This window comes from Anneissia japonica, unplaced genomic scaffold (assembly GCF_011630105.1).
Source record: "Anneissia japonica isolate Jap-2015-1 unplaced genomic scaffold, ASM1163010v1 scaffold288058_len748972_cov163, whole genome shotgun sequence".
Lineage (NCBI taxonomy): Eukaryota > Metazoa > Echinodermata > Crinoidea > Comatulida > Comatulidae > Anneissia > Anneissia japonica.
Window position 1 is genome coordinate 60,771 of NW_022701645.1, and position 24,039 is coordinate 84,809.

Here is a 24,039-nt window from a genome sequence, read left to right on the forward strand (position 1 = left end):
ATCTTATGTAGTTCGCAAATGGTATATTAAGTATGTCATCGGAGAGATGCCAGTTCATTAACGGTGGACAGGGAGTCACAAGCCGTTGATTAACATTTTCCACACTTTTAACCTTAACGAAATGTTGAGATCATATTACATATTATATATTTTATAGTATCATTACTATACATGGAAACCTCCACTTTACATCAATTATACAAGGTAGCAGACTTCCATCACATTAATATACAACCACAATATTAATAACAAGATTTTGTGAAACGACATTTAAACCATCGCTTACCCCGGCTTTGCAGCAATACGTTCACAATAACCAAACAGTACGATCACTCTTCCCAGTGATGGCACTAAATAGAAGAAAATAAGCTACCTGTACTACACTGTAACAATCATGTAGATAGTTAACACTGGTTATGTAATATTTACCATGTAATAATTATTTACCTATCAATCATCATCTTAGAATAAGAACAACAATTCTCTTATAGTCATTAACAATAACACAATAACAATTTCAGTAAAGAGTTATAGTAATAACAACCTACAGTATGCAGTACTACCAGTACTACAACTTCAATATTTTAATTACTTATCTTCATTTATTATAATCACCCTGACTTTATGACCGTAAATGTTAATACATCAACTAAGATTTAGTTAAAGCCATTATATCACAGTACTCAGCAATAATACTGAATATACTTTCACTATCTTAACTACTTCTCAATTAATAACTGGACTATGTAGATAATACGCAGTGTGCAACGGTAAACAATAGCTGTTAATATGCTGTGGAGTAGCGCCCTCTATAATTATAAACTAGCTCCCCTAGTAACCAATCACGCATCTCGTGCATGACCGTGATGGAATAAAATGGAAAGTATCTTAGGCCTACGAACAAATAATTGTATTTACAGCACATAATAATGTAGTATTTTCTATAGCAGATGTAGGCATACAAACTACAATAATCCAAACTGTAATTAAGACGATAAACATTAACTAATTAAGCCAACAATCAGCTCCGAACTCTAGTCAATACCCTAGTATACGATGAGACTCTGCCTAGCTGATTTGCATTTATCCGTGCGTACGTATGTACGCTACGTTCTGCATGAACATGGCGAGGCAGCCTAAGGCTTTCACCAAATTTCTTCATTTAATATTTAGCTAGTGCATATAATCTAGCTTTCGAACAATAATAAATTAATTCTAAAAACAATCAACATACCTTCAAAGTGCAAATTTCCTAAATATTTTATAATCTTGATAGTTTTATAACTTTAATAGCTAGCTTTGGTAATTTAGTTTTACTGAACCGCGTAAAGGAGAAAGATAAAAAGAAAGACGATGTAGTATGGAAGGCAATTATCGCCTTCGAAAATAAATTTACAATTGTACGTGAATCACCATGTTACATACAAAAATTAGATTTTTCTTAAAAATTGAAATTTTGCCGGGAATGGGGCTTTAAGGTTGAAGTCGTGCATAGAAAACTCCCTACTACTATCTATTAAGCAGGCCCTACTACCTAGCCTAGGCCAACTGTGATTTAACATATGGATCGCACTTGTGACTGGATCCCTATTTCAATAAAACCAGGGAGGTGCTAGCATTATGGCTATCAGTGTAAGAAGAACATGTAGAAATGGTTAAGCAAACATGCAAAATCTAGGCTACTTTTACAGGAGCAGCCTATTTTTATACTTGCCTTTTTTTGCTACCTCAAGATTCCATCCGGCGCACGTAATAGCAGAGTCGAGTATCTTCGGTTGTCACGCCCGACCGGTTTTCGATAAAGGAGAGCCACTGCAGAGAAGGCTACCCATCCACAAAAATATTGAGGAAATAATCTGGAAGACAGAGAGGACAGTGGAGGTTGATGATGATGATGAACCCGGAGATTTATAAATAGTTCTAATTCCGTTGAGAATGTTCGAATTTTACCAACCGAAGACACATCGACTGTAAGGTGCGTGATGTCATATCATTTTGGTGGAGGAAATCTGTAGTGGCGAACGGAAAGGTCCGCGACGAGATTCAGCCGCCGGATATGGAACGCAAAAAGCATCGACATCAAGAAAACACTTGTGTATATATTTTCACCGGTTCTAGGTATATTAGTAATTATTTTGGTTTTGGCTTATTTATATTATTTAAATGGCAACGGACAATAGTTAAATTACCTGTTTAACCACATTTTCAGTTAAATCGTCATGGTGAGGACAATTTGTTTTCCCTGACCGTACCATAAGCACTGCCCACCCGCCCCTTATAGCGCTCAACGCTGCCGGACCAAAGCTCTGGAATAATTTCCTTTGAACATTAAACACCTTATATTGGGACAGTTAAGTAACTACTCAAGACGCACTTTTTATAATCTCCTTATGACTGTTTGAATGATGCCTTAATTATGGAAGATTGTTTTGATTGAGATTCCTGGCATTCCCAGCAAAATTTCACTAAAAACAGATTTCTTTTTAGAAAAGATGCATATGCATTACTCCAATTATTATGAATCATGGAAAAATATTGGCATAAATTTTAGTTCTACGCAAAAGAATTTAAAAAATGAGAAATACAGACTATTTCTCGTAGAATATTACCATTTTCTCGACGAATTCTTCGTTACTAGGCAAATTCGGAGGTTGTAGATCGCATCCGCTTGAATACTCTCGCTTTTTATGTATACATGATGTATACTTTATACAGTCAATAAAGTGCGCCCTCTCTAATGAGATTAGTTTTTGTACTTCGCATCTCGCACAATGCGGTCGTTCGAGTAGGCCTGAGATATGTTTGTTTAAGTGTCAAAATCTCGGTCAGAATCAGTTTTTTAACAAATTTGAAATAATTCCTATGAAATATTATATTTCACAAGTGTCAATACTAGCAACGGAAAATATCATGTCGGCCGTTTTCATGTGATAACAGAACCTAAATCGAGGTAAGGCTAGGCCTGCCTAGCATTCTTACCGTACCGGTACCTTAGTAATTCTTACCTTAGTGATTGTAAGGAGGTAGGGAGTTAGTACTCGTAAAAATTGCCTCCTCTCAAGTTTTGAATGTGTCGGTCGTAGTTTGCTTTGAATTGATTTAATGAGATACTACTGACAACATGCTCGGGTAGACAGTTCCATTTATTAATGACTCTAGTGTCAAAAAGGAGTCTCGAAATATAGTGTTGTGTCTTGGTTTAAGAATCTTGTAAGTATGACCACGAGTATTATGTAATCTTTGTAGAGTATGTGAAAGTGTAAAAAAACTATAATCAATGTTTTCAAAACCATGAATAATCTTAAAAACTTCAATCATACAGGGACGTATCCAGGGGGTGAGGAGCCGTGGGAGCCGCGGCTCCCCCCCCCCCCTTTTTGTACACAGTGTTAAAATTTTAAAGCTTATTCTTGAGCCAATACAAATTCTTTCCTGGGATCACTCAAAATGAATACTTCTAAACATGTAAATATGCATCAGTACACGTTATACATAGGCCTAAGCGTGATTTTAAAAAATCTTAAATCCATAAGTCTCAGCCAGGTCTTTTAAGATAGAAATGTGATACTGTGGTTCAATTTCGTTTTAATCCTTTTGCAAGTTTCTTTAAATGTTTGTTTAATAATACTACTACCAATAGTAATAATAATAATAATAACAATGATGATGATGACGATAGTAATAATTGATATTAATAACAATAAAAAGTGAAGAAATTTGTGCTAAATAAAGTTGTGATTTGTTGATCATAATGTAGTATATATAGTTAAAGCTTAGTAAGCTATAATTAGGCCTAAGGTGTCCTGGATATTAAGTAGATCCCTGACAAAAGATCATGAGAAATTTGTTGGCGTTTCATTTTGATTATAATGGTACAGTAATGTGATGATGATGAATTTACTATATAAAAGTGTCATTTCCGGCCATCTCGAGAGGTACTATTTCCCCAAATTTTTTCACCTAAGCCCTAGCCATGGTGGGGCTGAGGTGGTTGTGAAATCACGTTTTTGAAGTAGGCCTATGTAAAGTACATACTGAAAGACAATGTTTTTAAGCTTTGTTTTCTATGGTATACACACACACATTAATAAGATCTCTATGGTTGTCAAAAATCGCTGATAAAAGATCATGAGAATTTTTTTTTTTGGCGCTTCATTTTGACTAATGGTGATGTGATGATGATGAATTTTACTAAAAGTGTCATTTCTGGCCATCTAGAGGTACTATTTCCTCAAATGTTCTCACCTCAGATCCAACCATTGTGAGGCCTTCCCTGGGTATGACATTAAACTCCATCGAGTCGGCTCCTGGTGTCTTAGTGACTGCTGCTTGTTTTTAGGATGTGATCTGTTTTTTCATGTACATTTTTCGTGATTATGACTATTCCTAATAAAGAATGTTTTGAGCAGAGGTGGATTCAAGGCCTCCCCCCCCCCCTTCAATTTTTTTAAGGAAAAAAAAATATATTCAAATTGAAGTGCGAGAGTATATTCAAATTGAAGTGCGAGAGTGTAATTTCCGGCCATCTAGAGATGCCCTAATCATACATTTTCTTACCTCAGCCCCCAACCATGGTGGGGCTGAGGTGGGTGGTTCCTCGGTCTGTGAAAGTCCCTCCCTGGTTCACCCCTCTTTCGAATTCCTGGATCTGCCACTGTTGATTTATAATGCGTCTATTGCAATTTTCACTTTATCCTCTCAAACAGTCCTAAGAACGTTGAGTGCGCTACTTCACGGGGGGATTCTCCCCTTGACCCCGCCGGGGTCATACGTAATTCGCATAACGGCTTCCCCCCCCCCCCCAACCTTTCAAAATCCTGGCTACGTCCGCGGCAATCATATCTCCTTGGTCTCTTCGTTCTTTTAATGGCCATAACCCCAAAGAACTTTCTTGAAGCAGCAGAAAGATGTCGAAGTTCTGGAACCCATTTAGTCACCCTGTTTTGTACCTTCTCTAAGGCCAAAATATCCATTTTATAGTTTGGCCACCAAGCCTGAACTGCATACTCCATTAGTGGCCTAACTAAAGTTTTATAAAGCGGAATAAACATGTCCTTGTCCATATATGTAAAGGTTCTCTTACGACGGCCAACGATAGAGTTTGCCTTAGCAACTACTTTAGAGATATGGGTCGTAAATTTAAGATCCGGTGTAACAATTATTCCAAAATCTCTTTGTTGCGTAACACCAGACAAAACAGTATCACCCATTGAATAAAAATATTCGGAGTTTCTAGGACCTAAATGAAGAATCTTGCATTTTTCTTTGTTAAACTGTAATTGCCACTTGTTACTCCACACTACAAGTCTATCAATATCTTCCTGTAATATATCACAATCACCTGGAGACCGAATTCTCCGATATACTTTACCGTCATCTGCGAAAATTTTCCCACCACTGTCCAGGTCGTCAAGCAGGTCGTTAACATAGATCAAGAAAAGAGTTGGCCCAAGTACCGACCCTTGGGGCACGCCAGAAGTAACAGGGACCCAAGACGACGTACAGCCCTTAACCTTAAAGCCCCATTCCCGGCAAAATTTCACTAAAAACTGACTTTTTTTAGAAAATATGCATTTGCATTACTCCAATTATTATAAATCATGGAAAAATATTGGCATGAATTTTAGTTTTACGCAAAAGAATTGTTAAAAAAAAGAGAAATACAGACTATTTCTCATAAAATATTACCATTTTCTCGACGAATTCATCGTTACTAGGCAAATTCAGAGGTTGTAGATCGCATCCACTGGAATACTCTCGCTTTTATGTATACTTTATACAGTCAATAAAGTGCGCCCTCTCTAATGAGATTAATTTTGTACTTCGCATCTCGCACAATGCGGTCGTTCGGTTAGGCTGAGATATGTTTAAGTAAGTGTCAAAATCTCAGTCAGAATCAGTTTTTTAACAAATTTGAAATAATTCCTATGAAATATTATATTCACAAGTATCAATACTAGCAACGGAAAATATCATGTCGGCCGTTTTTATGTGTGATAACAGAACCTAAATCGAGGTAAGGCTAGGCCTAACCTAGCAGCGTTGGATAGGCTAATGTTTTCGGCGCCTACGATATTCCTTCTCACGACCTATCGCAAAATCAACATGAAAAATTCATCCGCATTTATTTTTTGTGTGGAACACAAAAAAAATCAAATTTCAGTCTTATCTTACATTTTTATCATTCTTAGGAATGTCTAAATTCCGTTAAACTAGCAATTCCGTATTATATTTATAAATCTTTATAACAGTATAAAAAAAAATTCTCAAGTGGAGGACCAGCAAAAGTAAAATCTGGTTTAGGAACATCATTAAGATCTTCTTGGGTAAACATTGACTGGAAAGTTTTATTGAGAAATTCACTTGCTTCTTCATTTGAACTAGAAAACGTACCATCTAACCTCTTAATTAGAGCAACACTTGACTTGACTGTACACTGACTATGAGCATATCAATAAAAGGCTTTAAGATTTTTTTAACGTTAAGGGCGATATCCCTTTCAAAACGAAATTTAGCAGCACGGACAACTGCAACTGACACATTACGAGCTGTACAATATTTCTTATAACGAGGTTGAGTGCGCCTTTTCAAATAACGCTTCCATGCCAGGTTTTTTGCTTCAATTTTTGCTAAAACCTTTCTTGTTACCCACTTTTTCTTCCTTTGCTTGTCGGAAGTAAAGATTTTTACTTGTGGAACAAAACGAGATTTAGCCTCATTAAATTTAGAAAGAAAATTACTCCACATTTCCTCCATTGACATTTCTTCAAATAGGGAATATCAATCTTGACAAAAAGAAATTATCCATTGAATGAAAGTCTCCTTTGTTAAAATCATATCTAAAAATAAAGGATGGTTCCTCTAAATTAGATATTCCTTCTGTTAAAAAATCAAAACAAATATCTGCGTGATCACTAGCTCCGACGGGGGAAGATTTGAACTTCATCTTCTTCTTTAGTGAATATAAGGTCTAGAAGTGATGGAAGGTCATTACCTCTAAATCGTGTACATTCACGAACATGTTGGTACAAAAAGTTATCAGTAACAGTGCCAAAGAATAAGTAAGGTTCTGCGATTAATGTAGTATGAACAATTTGTTCTTCCCACCGGATTTCCTTAAAATTAAAATCGCCACAGATAAGAATTTGATCATGTGGGGAGGCACAAACATTATTAATAGTATCTCTGATCGTTTTGTTATATTCTGAAAGAGAGTTAGGTGGACGATACATACAACTAATAAGTAGGCGTTTACTACCGAGAAGAATACATACTGATTTAGATTCATTTTCAGCCCACTCGACACCTACAAATCCTTCAGAAATTAATTTCTTCTTTACCAAAACGGCAACTCCGCCACCACCTTCTGGAACAAGGCGATCTTTACGAAAAACTTCGTAAATTTCTGTATTAAAAAAAAACATCAGCGATGTCCCTTTCTTCTGGTTTTGTTTCAGTAACAAAAATTATATGAGGATCTTCTTTTGAAACGCAAATTTGAAATAAATCAACTTTGTTTCTGATACCATCAATATTTGTATAGAGACATTTCAAAATAGATGGAATGATATAGCCGGAGGATTTACGACTCTTGGAGAATCTGCTGAAGGAGTTAGAGTTCTCACCCTTAGAGACCTTTGACCTTGTTGTACATTTATTTCTACAAGCCTCTCTCGTCTTATCACCCATTTGCGATTTAAACTCCCCATTTGATGAAGTACTTCGTTTTTTTGCATCCCGCTTTTCTTGTAATTGGGTTCGTTCGATACGTTCATTCTTTGTTCTATCTGGGAATATTAGTATATTGGGAAACTGATTTGAGGCGACCAGTGTGCTCCTAGCAGCTCTTTAGAGAAGTTTTATCTTTGATTCACCATCACTAAAAACAACTTTCAATAATGAAGGACGATTACCAACATGGTTATCATGTGATTTAAATGTAGTTTTAATAGATACCTCTCCTAGGCCAACTACTGCAATCTGCTTGACTAATGCTTCGTCATCAAGGGTGGGAGATTCCTTCAGCCCTTGTATAATTACATTGGGCTTACGAAAATCCCGTTCCTGTAAATCAAATCGAAACTCCCGCAATTTGTCATCAACAGCTTGATCGAACTCGGGGCACTCGTTAAACTTAGTCTTATCTTCGAGCAATTCTACTCTCTTAATAGTAGTCACAAGATCAGATTGCATAGCAGAAAACTTAGCTTGGAAATCTTTATAAAATTCACCCTTAAAAATTTTAAATAGGGAGTAGTGTTGGATAGGCTAATGTTTTTGGCGCCTACTATATTCTTCGCACGACCTATCGCAAAATCAAACATGAAAAATTCATCCGCATTTATTTTTTGTATGGAACACAAAAAAATCAAATTTCAGTCTTATTTTACATTTTTTTTCATGCTTAGGGATGTCAAAATTTATTTAAACTAGCAATTCCGTATTATATTTATAAATCTTTATAACATTATTCAAAAATTAGATTTTTCTTACCAACTGAAATTTTGCCGGGAATGGGGCTTTAATATTTCACTACGGAAAGGCGCATTATCAGCAATTTTATTTATATACTTATGCGCTGTAAATTCTTAGCTTTTGTAACTTTTACATTTTGAAATTAAATTTTTAAAACAGATGGTTTTATATATAGTTTTTTTTCTTTTTTTTTTTTTAGAGTGGTGAAAATGATATTATATACAAAGGCAATTCGATTTTTCTTCACTTTAAAGAAACAAGCTAGTGGGATAAGTAGGCTACCTACAAAAACAATCTGCAACACGAAAATAAAAAAGCCTTCCGTACTCGAACAAATAATTTTTTTATTTTATTTTTGAGAGGCACTTATTCAAACAGGGTGCTTATAAATGTAGTAATTGAGGGGCACTTATGGAAGTAAATGAAAAAAAAATAATTTTGTAATTATTTTTTTACTAAAATAGATGTAAACTATGAGCAATATAGTTTGACGACTTCAATGATGTAAAATTGCTAAAATGAAATATATTTTGTATTCATAGACCTTTCCGCGAAGCTCCTTTTCTTGATTATTTTATTTACTGAGACAATTAATAATGTATTCGTGTAACCATGGAGGAATCCCTGCATAGTGTAACTACGTATTTATGTTGCCCTATTCTGATTGGTCATCAAATGTTTAGTCAGGGTTGATTCCGGAAACATTGTTTAGAATTTGGTGGGTTTTTATGAAGTTTTTCTTAATTTTTTTTTTTTTTTTTTTTTTTTTTGGAAATTCAAACTATTCTTCGGTAAGTTAATTAAGAGCAAGATGTGTACATTAAAATTTACATTGCGATCTCTGGATACACCTCCATTCTCTCTAAGGATTGCATACTTTCGCGCTTTACTTTCAACCTTGCCTCAAATATATATATTTATTTATTTAGTTTGTGAACGTAGGCCTTTAGATCGGCGGCATTGAAAGGGCGGTGCGTTGATAAATAGAATACAATGAATCACTTAATTACTGTACAATTAATACTAATAAAACATAATTGACACAAACTTTAAAATAACTAAAATGAAACTGAGAAATTTAGTAGTGAACTTAAAATTTAAAAAAATTAAAACAATACAATAATATAAAAATACTTTGTGTACACATACACAAATATATCCCTCCATACTCAATCAACTAACCCTTTTTTTTTCAAATTTGACTCACACAGGCCAAAATAAAACAAACAATTTCATTCTATCTACTCCCACCTACCACACCCCTTATATATACATTAAATGTATTCCAGTACAATGTATGCCAGTACATTGTAGTGAGACGATTGTAAGATAATTCTAATACTGTAAATGGATAATACAATTAATATTATTTAAAAAACAAAAATAAAACAACATAATAAGTTTGTATTAAACTAAGATAGATTTGATTCAATTATACCCCCATATACCCATCCCTCCCAACTCCCTTCCCTATATTAATTACAGTTTCATGCATTATAGTGTAACAATGTACGGTAAGGTATGCAGTAAATAAATACACAGTAGCAAATAAATTTTGAATACCGCCCTCTATAGAAAAGATTTTGGGAATTTCCCCTTGTAGCGATTTCGACATTGTTGCACAATGGAATCCTTTTTTAATCCGTAACGGGTTTCGTCCGACGTTGGGAAAGTGCGAGGGGTCGGGACGGTTGGCTTCCGGCGGGGGATTGAAGTCTATTTCTTATCTTGTATATATATGTTAGAAGACAAGGGATCTACAGCTGAAAATGCAAACAAGTGCATTCACTCTTGAATCACAAATTCACTAGACCTCTTTATAATATTCATATCATGGTATAGGCCTAAATATAATTATATTACACTAGAATACTCAGCAATCTACAAAGTACCTGCCTAGAAGACCCTATACTACTATACCTATATTATCATTTTAAATTCTTATACTTTGTGAGTCTATTCTAGACCCTGCACATTCTTACAAATTTGATCAATAGGACGCCCTAGGCCAATTCAAAATCCCAAGGTTTTAAATTCTAATTTTGGTGACATAAACTAAATATAGATTTCCAATGTATCGTGATTTGCAAAGCGAAACCGTGTTTTTTTGTAATCGACACAAAGCAATGTGTGTTGTTTTGATCCTTCCTGAGCGCCTGCAATAATATTTCGCTGCCTTTCTGGAATTTTCCATTCTATAAATAGCATGTTAACAAACAACTCAACTTACTGTTACTAAAAATACATATTATCACAAGGTTACTCGTCTGTGTTTAGTTCTTGAAATGGCTTCCTCGGTCCTGTGCAGCAGTATCTTACTGCTCTTATTATGCAGTGTGAATCTCCGACACTTGGTAAATGGAGACTTGGGCCTTCTAAGTAGGCCTAGGCCTAAAAACGTTTGTAGCAAGGGCTTCTACGCGAAAAAAATCGAGAGAGGGAAACATAGAAATACGGTGGTGACTAAGGGGAAGTATATTTGCCGTGAATGTGGAAAATGTATGGATGGATTGCGGACTATAAAGTTGTGCGACAGTTGGGCTGATACCCAATGTGGAGGCTGCGAACATGAAGATTTGGGATTTGTGTTCGACATGACAACCAAGTCGTGCCAACATCCAGACGTCTTGTCTGGAAAGGTTGCTCCAGGAGATATCTGGTTGATACTAGGTGCATTGTATACCACAACTGAACCGTTAGATGAGGGTCAAACGGATCAAAGTGTAACTATCCGGACAACGTCTGATGACCATCGAGGAATAGCTTTATTAACCCTTCCAACAAGATCAATTGAATTTAATAAAGCAGCAACGAACACTTTCACTGGATCCTCGGAAACCAGTGCATTAGCTTTAACTGTTTTTGGAACTTTCATTATTTTGTTTTTGTCTTTGTTTGTTTTGACTGTCGTAGCCTGTAAATTACAAGCAGCTCAAGAAGGCTTTCACACATTATTTCCTTGTTTCATCTACGGTTGGTTTAAAAGAATTTTCACAAGAGAAAGAACGCGTAAGTTTCAAAAGCATGAAAATACAGCTAGTGATCGTGAGACCATGGCGAGGCCGTGGTCGTATTGTGTGTGGCATTTCAAGTTATGAATAATCGATTTTCCTCATTTAGAATTCTCCGTGTTCTCACCTTGCAATACCAGGTAGTCACCTTGCAACCCCAGGGTACACATGGCAATCTACTGTAGGAAGCTCACCTAGCAATCGTATAATACTCATTTGGTAATCCAGGGTACTCACCTTTGCAATCCCAGGGTACGCATGGCAATATGGTACCAACCGTACAAGTACTGTTCTCATCTTGTAAGGAATGGTCACTTTGTAAATCTAGGGTGCAACAACTGACAATCCAGAGTACTCATCTTGCTATCCCAATGTACTTATTTGGCAATCCAGGGTACTTACCTTGCAATCCCAGGGTACTCACTTGTTAATTCCAGGGTGCTCACCTTGCAATCCCAGGGTATTCATTTGGTAATCCAGGGTATACCTTGCAATCCCAGGGTACGCACTTAGCAATCTATGTACTCACCGGATAAACTGTTCTTGTAATATCAGGATGGTGACATTGCAAACCAAGGATGCAAGATTTGACAATCCAGAGTATTCATCTTGCCATCCCAGTGTACTCATTTACCCTGGGATTACAAGGTAATCCCAGGGTACCGTACTAACTTGGCAATCCAGGTTGCTTACCTTACAATCCCATGTATAGGCCTACTCATTTGGCAATCTAGGGTACTCGCCGTACAACCTCAAGGTTCTCACTTGGCAATTAAACGTCAGTGGCGGATCCAGAAATGTCCGAAGGGGTGGGGGGCGGGCGAAAGTGGTGCCGATTGAGACTTTACCCTAGGGGGTCCGGGCAATACCCCCGCTATTTTTTTTTTTTTTTTTTTTTTTTTTTTCTAGACGCCCAAAAATAATCTCTGAAGCGTTTTGGGCGATCAATTATTTTTCTTTCTTTTTTCCCTTTCCCTTAAATCCGCCCCTGAAGGTGACGACCTTGAAATTCCTGGGTAGGCATACTCACTTGACAATTACCTGGTGTTCACCTGGCAATTCCCTGGTGCTGACAATCTAGATTACAAGTTATAGGTACGGTTAATCTTACTACGTGATCGGTATAAACATCAAATAACTAACGGTGGCTCTATACAGATAAGCCTATTCACGGGGCAGGGGAGAATGCTGTCCAACAGGGAATATTACAATGTCCGGGTGAGCTCAGAGGGCCGGAGTGTCTTGGTCAGAGTCCAGGTACAAAAACTTGGTAGGGCCATATGTAAAATAGGCCTAACTACTTCCTGGTGGGACCACCATGGGATTCGACCGCTTGCGCGCAGACAACATGGAAATCATGAAATAAATATTATTTGATGGCAGGTACCGGGTGGAGGGCATTTTACTGGCTAATAGACCTTTCCGGAGTGTCAATCAAACTTAACAACCGACTAATCAGAACAGCGCTAGGAATTCGCGCGCGTCTTACAAACACACGTGTTGTCCCACAAACGCACGTGTCCGCGTATGTTTTAACACTGCTGTCTTGTTGGACCTTAGAAACAATATCCAAGGGCGGAGCTTAGCGGAAAGGTCCATTGAAAGCATGATCAAACCCACCCAGCACTGATCGGCCACTTGTCACCACATGGTTTTACTGGCCAGGCCATTGCTAGATTTGTAAATGTTATTACACATGCATCGACGTGTTCTTAATTAATCAGGTACATGATTATTATTTCAGATATGCAGACTGTTTCAACGTCATTAGGAGAAAAACCTACAACGTCGTCAAATCAACGGAAGCCAGGCAACGTTCTGCAATTGAGCAAGGATTCTGATTTTCCTGAAACAACCAGTCTGTACCAAATCAGAACTGACTCTCCGTTATTTTTCCTTCCTAAAAGCAGCTCTTGTCATATTTTTGGATATGATATGGGACATGGTCACTTCGCCGGGCCAACATTACCGCATACGCCAAGGCCCACACGTGACAAAGTTAATTTCTGTGTCGGACATGGTAGGTCGAGTTTCAACAATAAACATACATTTACAGAAAAATCGAGCGAATTTCGACCTCTAAATAGACAGCCGGTGAGCTACGATTCTATTGATTATGATGACGTCAGCAAGAGTGATGTTTCTGATGAAGATACTGAAGACGAATACGGCGCATGGAGAGCTTTTATGGCACAGGCGCAGCCTCCTGATTCACTGGTGGATGTATCTGAAAACTCTGAACACCACGACAGAAAGACTACAACTGAAATTTACTTGCCAAGCATTACAACCCTGTGAAACTGTGGAGCCTCTATGTAGGCCTATAGTAAACTTTTATCATATTTATTTAAAATACTCGCATAACCTGTGTAGGCCTAAACAGATTTTAAACTTTATCAATGGTGTTTCTCTCTCTCAGCACCAAGTGTATTGTTAGCTGATGGAGGATGTCATAGAAATACTCTTTTAGGATCTGAAGCCCTGATTGATCTACACTATTTCTGATATTTTCAGATGGTCCCCGTAAAACCATTAATTATTATTATTACTGTACTGGGCTTATAATATTATAATTGATATTAATATTTAAATATAAAAAATATAATAGCAGCACTGTGATTGGTGATTGCACAATCAAAAAGATACCATGAGACTTATAGTATCTTTCACTGTCAATCTCGACCGTTTCATCGAGAGACCGTGTGACGGCTACAATGAAAGTTGTAAGTGTATGGATTTTCCGCTAAGCCCCGTCCCAGGATATAGGCCTCTCAAAACGACAGTGTAAAATAAACATAGCCAGGCATACGCACATGTGCGTTTGTGGAAAAGAATACCCAGAGTAACTGGACTAAAATTGACGTGGAAACTTTTAGGGGGATTTTCTTTTTATTCAAATTTGTATGATTCTTCGGTTGTTAATTTTGATTGACACTCGGGAAAGTCCATTAAGTAGAAAGGAAGGATATTGAAATAGGAAAATAATTAGAGAGAAGCAGGAGATTCCCGCCCGGAATCCGGACCTCACCGGCTATTTCCTGTGAGATGCTGTCACATGGTCGACCCACCAGGAGTGGTTATGTGACAAAGTAAAGCTTTGTCCAGGTAATCAAATTTTCTTTGACAAAAGTCTGCTGTTGAGACCTATGCCCATCCTAAGTCATGATGTGCCTATATTTATTTTTATTTTTTATTTGCAAAATATTCATTCAGGATAACATATTCAATGTACAACAAACAAAAAACCTTGAAACGAAATACATTGTTTTTCAATAAGGTCCGGACTATCTACTAATATAGCAAGGCCCATAATGGTCATTATGTGAGGTCATCACGACCATATTTAGGCATATCTCATGCTCTTGCCAAATTTGATAGTTTCAAAAGCTACGTAGGCCTACGACAACCAAATAAATGGGACTTGGAAAAGTAGCTTAAAAATAATGATAATAATAATTTTACCATTTTTTTATGGACTCTCCCCTCGTTATCGACGAGTGCTCACCAAGCGCAATATACATATTTCCATATGGTGTCATTTTAATCGAAATAGTAATATTATGTATTCAGTTTTGCTCGTTTTTTCTGCAGGTTTCAGTTCAATTAAAGTACAATTTGTATTGTGAATTTTTTTTTAATTGAGGTTTCTTATTTGGAGTAAAGTATGCAATATTGATCATGTGATTGTTTACTTACTATTTTGCAATAGAAATTTCATTTTGTACGTAAAAGAATAACGATCTTGAATCTATCACATTAACCTTCATAAAGACTATAATACGAAACACATCATTGCAATTATTTGCAGAGTATTGATGGCAAGGCAACTTTACCGTCGCAACTATATTATTTCCAGAATTGTTTTTATGATAAAGAACCTACTGTGTTTACATTTATTTTAATGATTGATTAGGCCAAAAAATGATTTTGCTTCCCACAGCACGACTTTTGAAAACCCAGTTTGAGTCGGTCGGTGGGTACGTACAAGTTTATATTATATTACGACTAATTCTCGAATTCAGGAATCGCATTCCCTAAAATTTGTCTTTTGTAAAACAAAATTTAGAGACCTGTTTCATATTTTCGGTCGATTATGGATTAGAGCTTCGTACATGTAAGAAGCTCTAAAGTAAGTGAATATTGTTTTTTTTTTTAAAATGCGTTGAAACGAATAGGATTATTGCAACGTTGTCGGCCATCGACCAGAAACCAGCTCTCCTTGATGGGGGAAAGGGAAGCAAAACAATGAAAGATTAAAACTCTTAATGTGATATAAGATAAAAGATAATATAATAATTTTTATTGGTCCAAAAATTGGTTTTGAAATTTGCTAAAGCGAGTCGCCGAGCGGTAAGGGAGGGGCGCCGCTGCTACAGACATAACATCGGTGCAGGTTCCAGCCGCTCCTCGACCACTTCGGTTGGTAGAACCAAGTATTCTCGGATAATTGGAGGTCCAGTGTATACATCTGGCCGTGTGCACTTTAAAGAACCCATTTATTCCCTACGTGGGGGCCAGCTTTCTTCAGACATGGGGGCCCTGGATCTCCCCCCCCCCCCTCGCTGGCGCCACCCCTGGAACAATGACGCTGCTAGTTATGGGTTATTCTTTTACCTCACATTTACCTTGCTTTCCATAGGTACAAGACAAGTTTACAGCAAATAAATAGTATGTAACTGTAGTTAAATCCATGATTTAAACATGTACAAATGCACAAACCTGACTTAAAAACATGCACAATATAGATACACAGTAAAAAGGGATATAAAGAATGTGAGTGGATAAACGATGTTAAAATTGTTGTTTTGACTCGTATAAAGATAATAGGTTATTAAGGTATAAATGTTAAAATCCTTTTGATATAAAATTCAGTTAAAAATTCCATTTTAGATTTAATACTGTAAAAATTAATCTGAAAGACTGACTTAATTATTATACATTAAAGGCGTCTTGCACGTTACTTAAAACGAATGACTTCCTCTTGATCTGATGAATCAAGGGCTCTGACGTCCACTGCCCAGATCCAAATATCTCCAGTTTTCCCTATTTGCTTTTATTCCTGGCTTATTAATTTATTCGAAAAGTTGTTTTTTAAAGAGTAGAAGAGAAATTATTGCATGCAGGTACATTCCTGTAAAATAATATCAAAATTAGTACCATGAAGGGAAGACTTTTCCTCCATGGTAGTACCACCACAGTACTGTTCACATTGCTGGACTTTTTCTGAGGATAAGAAAAATATATATAGCGCCCCCTATATAATGTATCAATTGACCGACGACCGACCCATCCCTATCTGTACAATCAATGACATAAAAGTCAGTTGCGATTAGATACAGTATTGTTGCCTTTGTTGTTCATCTCCAAGGCAAACAAGCCGGGTTTTGGAAGTAAAATAGTTAGCTTCTCTGTACACAAGTTCCAGGTAAGGTTTCGTCTCAATAAAATGCATGTTCAGTTTTATCCCAGTTTTTTTTGTTTTGTTATTGCTTTATATTGGCTCAGGAAAAGTACGGGGAACCTAAGCTCACAACCAGACTCAACCATAAGCATTACTCAACACCGGGCTCAACACGTATATTGTGGTGTAGAACTTACTTAGTTTTACTGTAACGCCACGGTTGTACTGTATCTGTTACGTAGTCTTAAACAAATCCCTACACAGCAGTTTTTTTATGTATCAAGCAGGGCTGAGACCCAGAGAGACAAGTACCGATACCTGTCTGTAGACGAAAAATAAGTGTTGCTTTTGTAGAGACAGTATATATACAGTTCATCCACAAAAAAGACACCTCACTCTCAATAGTCAATACCTCCTTTCTCAGAGGTACAGGTAGGCCTAAATTTTCTGAGCAAGGGGTAAATGTACCACACTGCATAGTGTGATAATGCAGAAGTCATGGACCATGGTTCATACTCTGTATTGCCTTACGGTATAGCCAGGGATGTGTGGGTGGAGGGAGGTAGGTGTTCGGGTAAGGTGCTTCCACTATATAAGTGGATTTCCTCTAGGCGGGCAGGGAGTGGGTGTTGGTAGTTGGGTTAGTTTTTCTGTAATTGAAGACAAAATTATATTCACAATTTGTAAGTGGTGCAAGATCTTAACATTTTTGTGTGATAGGTTAGTTTCTGCGAGGTTTTTATGCACTTGTCAATTGTACTGGGGATGTAATTTCCAAAAGGGTGACATGCATGTGAAAGTCCCAGCCACCTACGTGTAATGCAGGGCATCCTTTTCACGTACATTCCCAGCTGAGTCCCCACCACTTACTGCTGTGCAGTCCTGGTAAAATACCCTGCTAATAAATGATTGGATGATAAGACCTACTTGAATGTCTAGCCTAGGTCTGAATCGGAGAAGCATGTGAGAGCTAGGCAGGAGCTACAGTAGTCCAAGGAGGTGAGCTTGCTTGATAGAAGCGCTATGCATGCATATCACTAAGCAGATTTCCATGGAAGTTTGGAAAGTTGCAAAAAAAAAAAAAGATTGTATTGACAGATTAATCATAGAATAAGAAAATAATTGATTGATTGATTTATTTATTTTATTTATTTCTTTCTGTCTTTTGTGGGATAACACTTTCAGTGACGTAGCACTGGTATTGATTGATTTAACTGATTGATAGAATTTAATTTTTTCAACATCAAAACAGAAATTAGGCCTAAATAAGAAAATGATTGTAAAACACGTAGTAGAAACAGATTTCCTTTCCTTGGCTCATGTACTGGCGTATCTTTGACACAAACTAGGTCAAATTCACGGTTCACAAATTTACACGCAACGCACTCACACGCATCGCCACCTCAGTCCTCTGCGTTGTGTGGTTGGAGGACGACAATTGACAAGTGCATTATTTGTTGGGAGTATGGAGATTCTTGTTACGGTGCCACAGGAAAGGCTTGCGAAACATGTAACTAATCGTAATTAAAATTCTATTTTATTTACAGGAGCAATATGGCAGATTTTACGGTATCTGAACTAGAGCATTTTCATGCAGACAGGCGTAAGTTACGGTCTGCATACAACGGGATTCCCAGTCCTGCCCACAGTGCACATGGAGTGCTTATCCGAACATCGCTTCGCAAACTTACCACAGAAAAAAAAGCAATTAAAGTGAGATTTTATCGAAACGGTGATCGACTTTTCAAAGGGATAACATATGCTGTGTCGCCCGAAAGATTTAGAAATTTTGAGGCCCTAATGGCTGATCTTACACGAACCTTAGCTGATCAATCACATCTTCCACAGGGCGTTAGGCAGATATTTACTGCGGATGGATCACGTAGAATCCGCTCCCTCCATGAGTTACTTCCCGGTGAAAGTTACGTGTGTGCTTCCCAAGAGGTTTTCAAGAAATTGGACTATACCAAGAATATTAACGCAACGTGGAGTCATGGCACGCCACGGCACGATAAAGACGGCCGTGACAGTCGGTCGTCCTCGCCACATAATTTGGTTACAGAAACTTCACAGGAAGAAAGCCGAGCCTTTATCAAACCGAAACTCGTCACGGTAATAAAAAGCGGCTCAAAGCCCCGTAAAGCGGCGCGTATTCTCTTGAACAAGAAAACAGCACACTCTTTTGATCAAGTCCTCACTGATATTACAGACGCAATCAAGTTGGATTCTGGTGCTGTTCGTAAATTGTACACCATGAACGGAAAACAGGTACCTATTTTAAATTTGAACCTATTGATAAATTCTTTGTCTTAATAAAGGCAAATTTTTTTTAAATATCATCAAAAGGTTAAAATTTTGTTTTTTCTTTTTTACAAAATGATTTTGCCATAAAAGCATATGGTAGAAAAGAAAATGAAAATAGAATTTTATTGATAGTAAACAGTGTAGTAAAGGGCGTATGCTGGTTTTGGTTTCGGAGAAGTGAAACGTCCGGGATGTGAAGATTGAGAATTTGGAACTAAATCCGTATTTCAATTAAAACTTAAAGGTCAGATTATAGCTAGGTTCATATGGGATTATAGCCAGATGAAGTAGCTGATCTACTTGCCAGTTAATTGGATTAAATCCAATAATCGCGTTCGACGTTTAAGGTTTAGAGCCAGATATTTTGACTACCAGAAATTCGGAAAACACATCATTAGACAGATAGTACAATCGCATGGTGGGCAATTACTGTTGATTTTCGCGCGACTAGTTTATGCTAGATCGAGACTGTAGGCGTAAGCTAGGCCTAGGGTCTCGGCGGTTGATTAGACTGGCCGAGGAGTCCAGCTGGAGGGTTTACACTGGTTTTTCCCCCAAGTATTTCGTTTAGTGCGTGGTAGTGTGGGCATGCTGATTTCGGGTCATCCCTTATTACATTGGCTGACCCCTTGCCCGTCCCACGAATAAAAACGTCTCTCACAGCCTTGTGTTCTGCTCGTAGATTTTTCAAATTTGTCACAACAATTGCCGATGTTATGCTATTGTGGCCTAAGTCCCGCATTCTCTCTGCTATCCTTTCGTGGACACCAGCCTTCTGACGATACAATTTATCTTCAACTTTTTTCGGCGATTTCTGGCTCCCTCCAGATACCTATTAAATATTCCTGCGCATACGTCCAGAGATGCCGTTTCTTTACTGACTTTTCGGCCATCATTTGCAAAAAGACTTGTTGAAATTAAAGTACACAGATCAGGGAGACTGCGTCAATTCTGAATGGTGTTTGTGACAGTAACTAAAAAACGCGCTAACCAGCGAGCATGGAAGGTCACTTTGCTTCAATTTGATTGGTGTATTCGTGACCTGTGGCCACCCGCTGTTTAATTGTTTACTGGCTTTAGGCTGGATTAAGAAGTTAATCGACATAAATTTACTCGACGGGCTTAGTCGAGTTGTGGCCTTCATCTCGCCATACTTGAGCGGTCATACTCAAACTTTATGGCGAGATCATCTAGCTCATCCACTAAAATTATCTCGCCATAGTTGGATATGAATGGGGCTTTAGTATTTCAACCCTGAAGTAAGCCTGCATGTCTGCAACGACCAGGCTATACCTACAGTATGTAATAATGGGATTCAAATAAATTAATATGTAATTAAAGGGGTCATTCAACATATCAACTTTTTCACTGTTGTACAAACAGTATGCTAGGGGGTAGGGGGTAGACAGATTTGTACACTATTCATAAATATGTTGATTCAAAGTAACATGCAAAATGTAAAATAATGGTAAAATTATATTATAATCATAGATATAATATTCATTTTTTAAGCAACCAAAGTACATTGCTTTAAATTGACTTCACAAAAATATGTAGCATGGTTTTGCAAAACCAACATTTGTTTATACACTTTCAGAGGGGAGGGAGGGGGACCGAAAAAGAGTACTGCTTGTACACTTACGAAAATGTTGATAATTGTGAATGACCCCTAGGAAGGACTGTATATCTCATATTTGGAGATTTCAGGATGGGGGTGGGATGGTGGGGCAGAGGGCATAATAAGAACAATTTTTTCTAAATTTCTTGTTTTTAGGGTGCGCTAACTGGCCAAAAATGTTATTTTATTTTAACTCGAAATCAGCCTATTTGCTGTCGGAGTGTTGTTAAGAAGGCATAAAAAAGTCTTTAGTTGGGAGTGAATCCCTGCAGGCCTGTACTTATCCTCCATGGCTCATGAAATATGATGATGTTAGAAAAACTCATCTTTATATTAACCTGTTTCTTGTAATTATACACTAGTTACATGCACTTTATACAAAAGTTTTGAAGGGGATCAAGGTAAAATAAGCATGTACCACCCATGGCAGCAAATTAGTTACACTATGAGCATTAAAATTAATTTTTCCTTTGAATAGGAATTTAGTTCCACGTTTTGAGATATATTACTGCAATTTATTAATTTTTTGCAACCCCTTCCCCAGGTTGAAACCAGCATATGCCTCGGGTCTGTGTTACTTTTATGAGACAGATGATAATTTTTTAGTCTTGAATCTCCTCAGTAGGAAAGTATATGCACCTTGTTTGTCAAATAATGTACTGTATAGCAAAAGATAATGCATTCTGAGTATTGAGAATTTATATGAGAAGGTGACAATGTGCAGATACTGTAAGGTCATAGACTGTCAGTTAAATCAACAACACTAATGCATTATGAATATTGTGAATTTATATGAGAAGGTGACAATATGCAGAAAGTATTAGTTATATACTGTAATAGACTTTCAGTTAAATCAACAACACAGAAAACAGCTACAATGACATGCTGCAATGGTTTTGAGATAGGCAACGGTAAAGTGGAGTGAGGTACTATATGCAGCAAATTAGATTGGCATTATCATATTTTACAAATGTTATCAACATCAGAATGATTTGTTTAAATGTAAACTGTTAGCCTACTGTAGATTTTTAGCAATAAGCAAACCTATCAATTTTTTTATATATATAATTTTTATTATTTTTTAGAAATAATTGGATTTTCATATTGAAATTCTGTACACCTAAATTTTGCAAGTACTCTATAATAAGTTTAAGGTGTGTGAGGAAATACTCCAGGGAAATATGGATGGTTTTAAGTGAGACATCATTAACTCTACGGTAATCCGATGATATGGGCAGGCTAAACCTTATTAACTTTCATCCTGCGATGTATGATAATTTATATGGCGGATGCTTCCATCACTGTAGCAAATTATTAAACTAGGCTAATTAAAATGATTGCGGGTTTGTTAATTGAGACGATTGTAAAGATTTCTACCACAGTGCAATTGAAAATGATGTACAGTATCACCTGCCAAATTCATTGGAACATATTGGTGAGAATTGAAGACTGGTGTGTGAAGACTAATTATGTATTAGCTATGTGAGATACTCCTTTGTTTTGTAATGCAAAAACATTGAATAACAATAAGTGCTCTAAAAACATACTGTTTATTACAGAAATGAGGGTTAATACATACTTCTACTGTACAGTGGTATAGGTAATTACAATTAAAGACTACTTCTGGGGCTGGGGTACGGTTTGCAATGGTTTTTTGCAGCTTTGGTCTCTAATTAGAATTTAATGAAGATAAAAGACTTGTTTGAATGATACTTTGGGAGCACAGAAAAGCTGATCTTTATTAAGTTGAGGTGCTCTTTAATTGAACAGGTCTTTAATTAGAGGTAGACCTGTATCATGAATATTCATAATTCGTAATTGTTTAATTATTAACCTTTGTACCTGCTGCTAGGTCTCCCTATAATTAAAGACCACTTTTTGGACCGGTGTTTTCAGTTTTGGTCTTTAAGTAAACATCTAAAATAAATAAATAAAAATGAAATAAAAATAACAAACCCCCTCCTTGCGTTAAATTCAAAATTTATGTGTCCCAGGAGCATCCTGGGGGGTGGGGGGCTTGCCGAGTCGGGTTAGATTGTTATCTTTTTGACCAATACTGTAGTAGTATTTTATCATAAAAGTTTAATTTATAACCCCCTTCCCACGGTTTTGTCCTCTCAGAAATTACATTGGAATGAACAATTGCTCTAAACATTTACAAAATAAGATAAACAAAACACAACAAAGTGTTAATCGTTAATAGAAATTTTAAGAAAATGAATTTTTCTTCTCAAATCAGATGCTTGTATCAAACAGTATTCTATGTTCTTTGCAAAACCTTTAAATTTGCTGCCTCTAAGTGAGTAAAAAAATAAATAGCTGAATAGTTTCAGTCTGTGTTTCATTAAAATTGACAAGTTATTCTTAAATTACAAATTCAAAGTGATTCAAATTTTACCATGTGTAATAAATATGCATAACTATGGTTGACTAAATTATTTTTCTTTTGTTTCAGGTAACCTCTTTGCAAGATTTCTTCAAAGATGATGAAGTATTTATCGCATATGGACAGGAACGCTATTCTCAAGATGATTTTGATTTGGGAGACAATGGTAATTAATAAGAATTTAGAAAAATATTTTTTTTAAAACAAACAGGTTTAGCATTAGTCATATTTATTGCTTCAATGCTTGTCTTTAAATTTCTTAAGCCTAGTTCAGACTAGGTGGATAAACCCAGCTCAACTCACCAGGTTTATCAACCTGTCAGTCTGAACTAGGTGACTTATCTTAAGCTGGTCTGTGTTCCTAGAGTGACTAGTCCTTGCGAGTTTAACTTTTCTAAGCCGGCTTTGATCGCTGCACAGGGTCTCGTGTTGACCTTCGGTAGAAAAATGATCAATCAGCATTCAATTGCGTGTGCTGAGAGAAAGCGTACATTTCGTGTGCAATGTTTCGAAACTCGTTTCCTGGTTACAGTTCATTAATATGGAAATTCTCGTGCCTGGCTAATCCAGCTAGTCTGAACGCCCGTAAAAGTAAACCCGGGGACTTAACCTTGAGCCAGGCTTAAAGTAAGCCTGGCTTATTTTTAAGTCTGAACGTAGTTCTAAAGCAATTTGTATTTTGTACTTTTTAATTTTATATTATAATACAGGTCTATCTCAAATTATCTGTTAGGCTGACTTTAAATGGAGGTTGTCTTTATTTGGAAGTAGTGCTTAGATTGAAACATGTACAAGCAATTTCAGCCCTTGGCTGCCATTTTGCTGTTTTATTATACCTGTATAT

General features: G+C 36.9%; 3 protein-coding genes across 3 annotated transcripts in view; 2 read left to right on the forward strand and 1 right to left on the reverse strand.

The window, feature by feature from the left end:
- LOC117103665 (tripartite motif-containing protein 3-like) overlaps positions 1–1,667 on the reverse strand; it is a 7,546-nt gene extending 5,879 nt beyond the window's left edge. Inside the window, exon 1 of the mRNA XM_033244262.1 lies at positions 1,574–1,667. The gene's annotated coding sequence lies outside the window, so the exon portion shown is untranslated. The remainder of the gene's footprint in view (positions 1–1,573) is intronic.
- A 9,063-nt stretch (positions 1,668–10,730) lies between these two features.
- Positions 10,731–15,092, forward strand: LOC117103679. Its single transcript, XM_033244277.1, has 2 exons — positions 10,731–11,484; positions 13,231–15,092. The coding sequence occupies exons 1-2, from the start codon at positions 10,761–10,763 to the stop codon at positions 13,782–13,784; spliced, it is 1,278 nt and encodes a 425-aa protein (XP_033100168.1). The 5' UTR covers positions 10,731–10,760; the 3' UTR covers positions 13,785–15,092.
- Positions 15,093–16,776: 1,684 nt separating this feature from the next.
- Positions 16,777–24,039, forward strand: part of LOC117103683 (serine/threonine-protein kinase DCLK1-like) — a gene marked incomplete in the record, with an annotated part of 31,287 nt that continues 24,024 nt past the window's right edge. The window contains 3 exon segments of the mRNA XM_033244283.1: positions 16,777–16,911; positions 18,435–19,155; positions 23,265–23,361. Coding sequence (XP_033100174.1) covers positions 18,442–19,155; positions 23,265–23,361 — 811 coding nt within the window.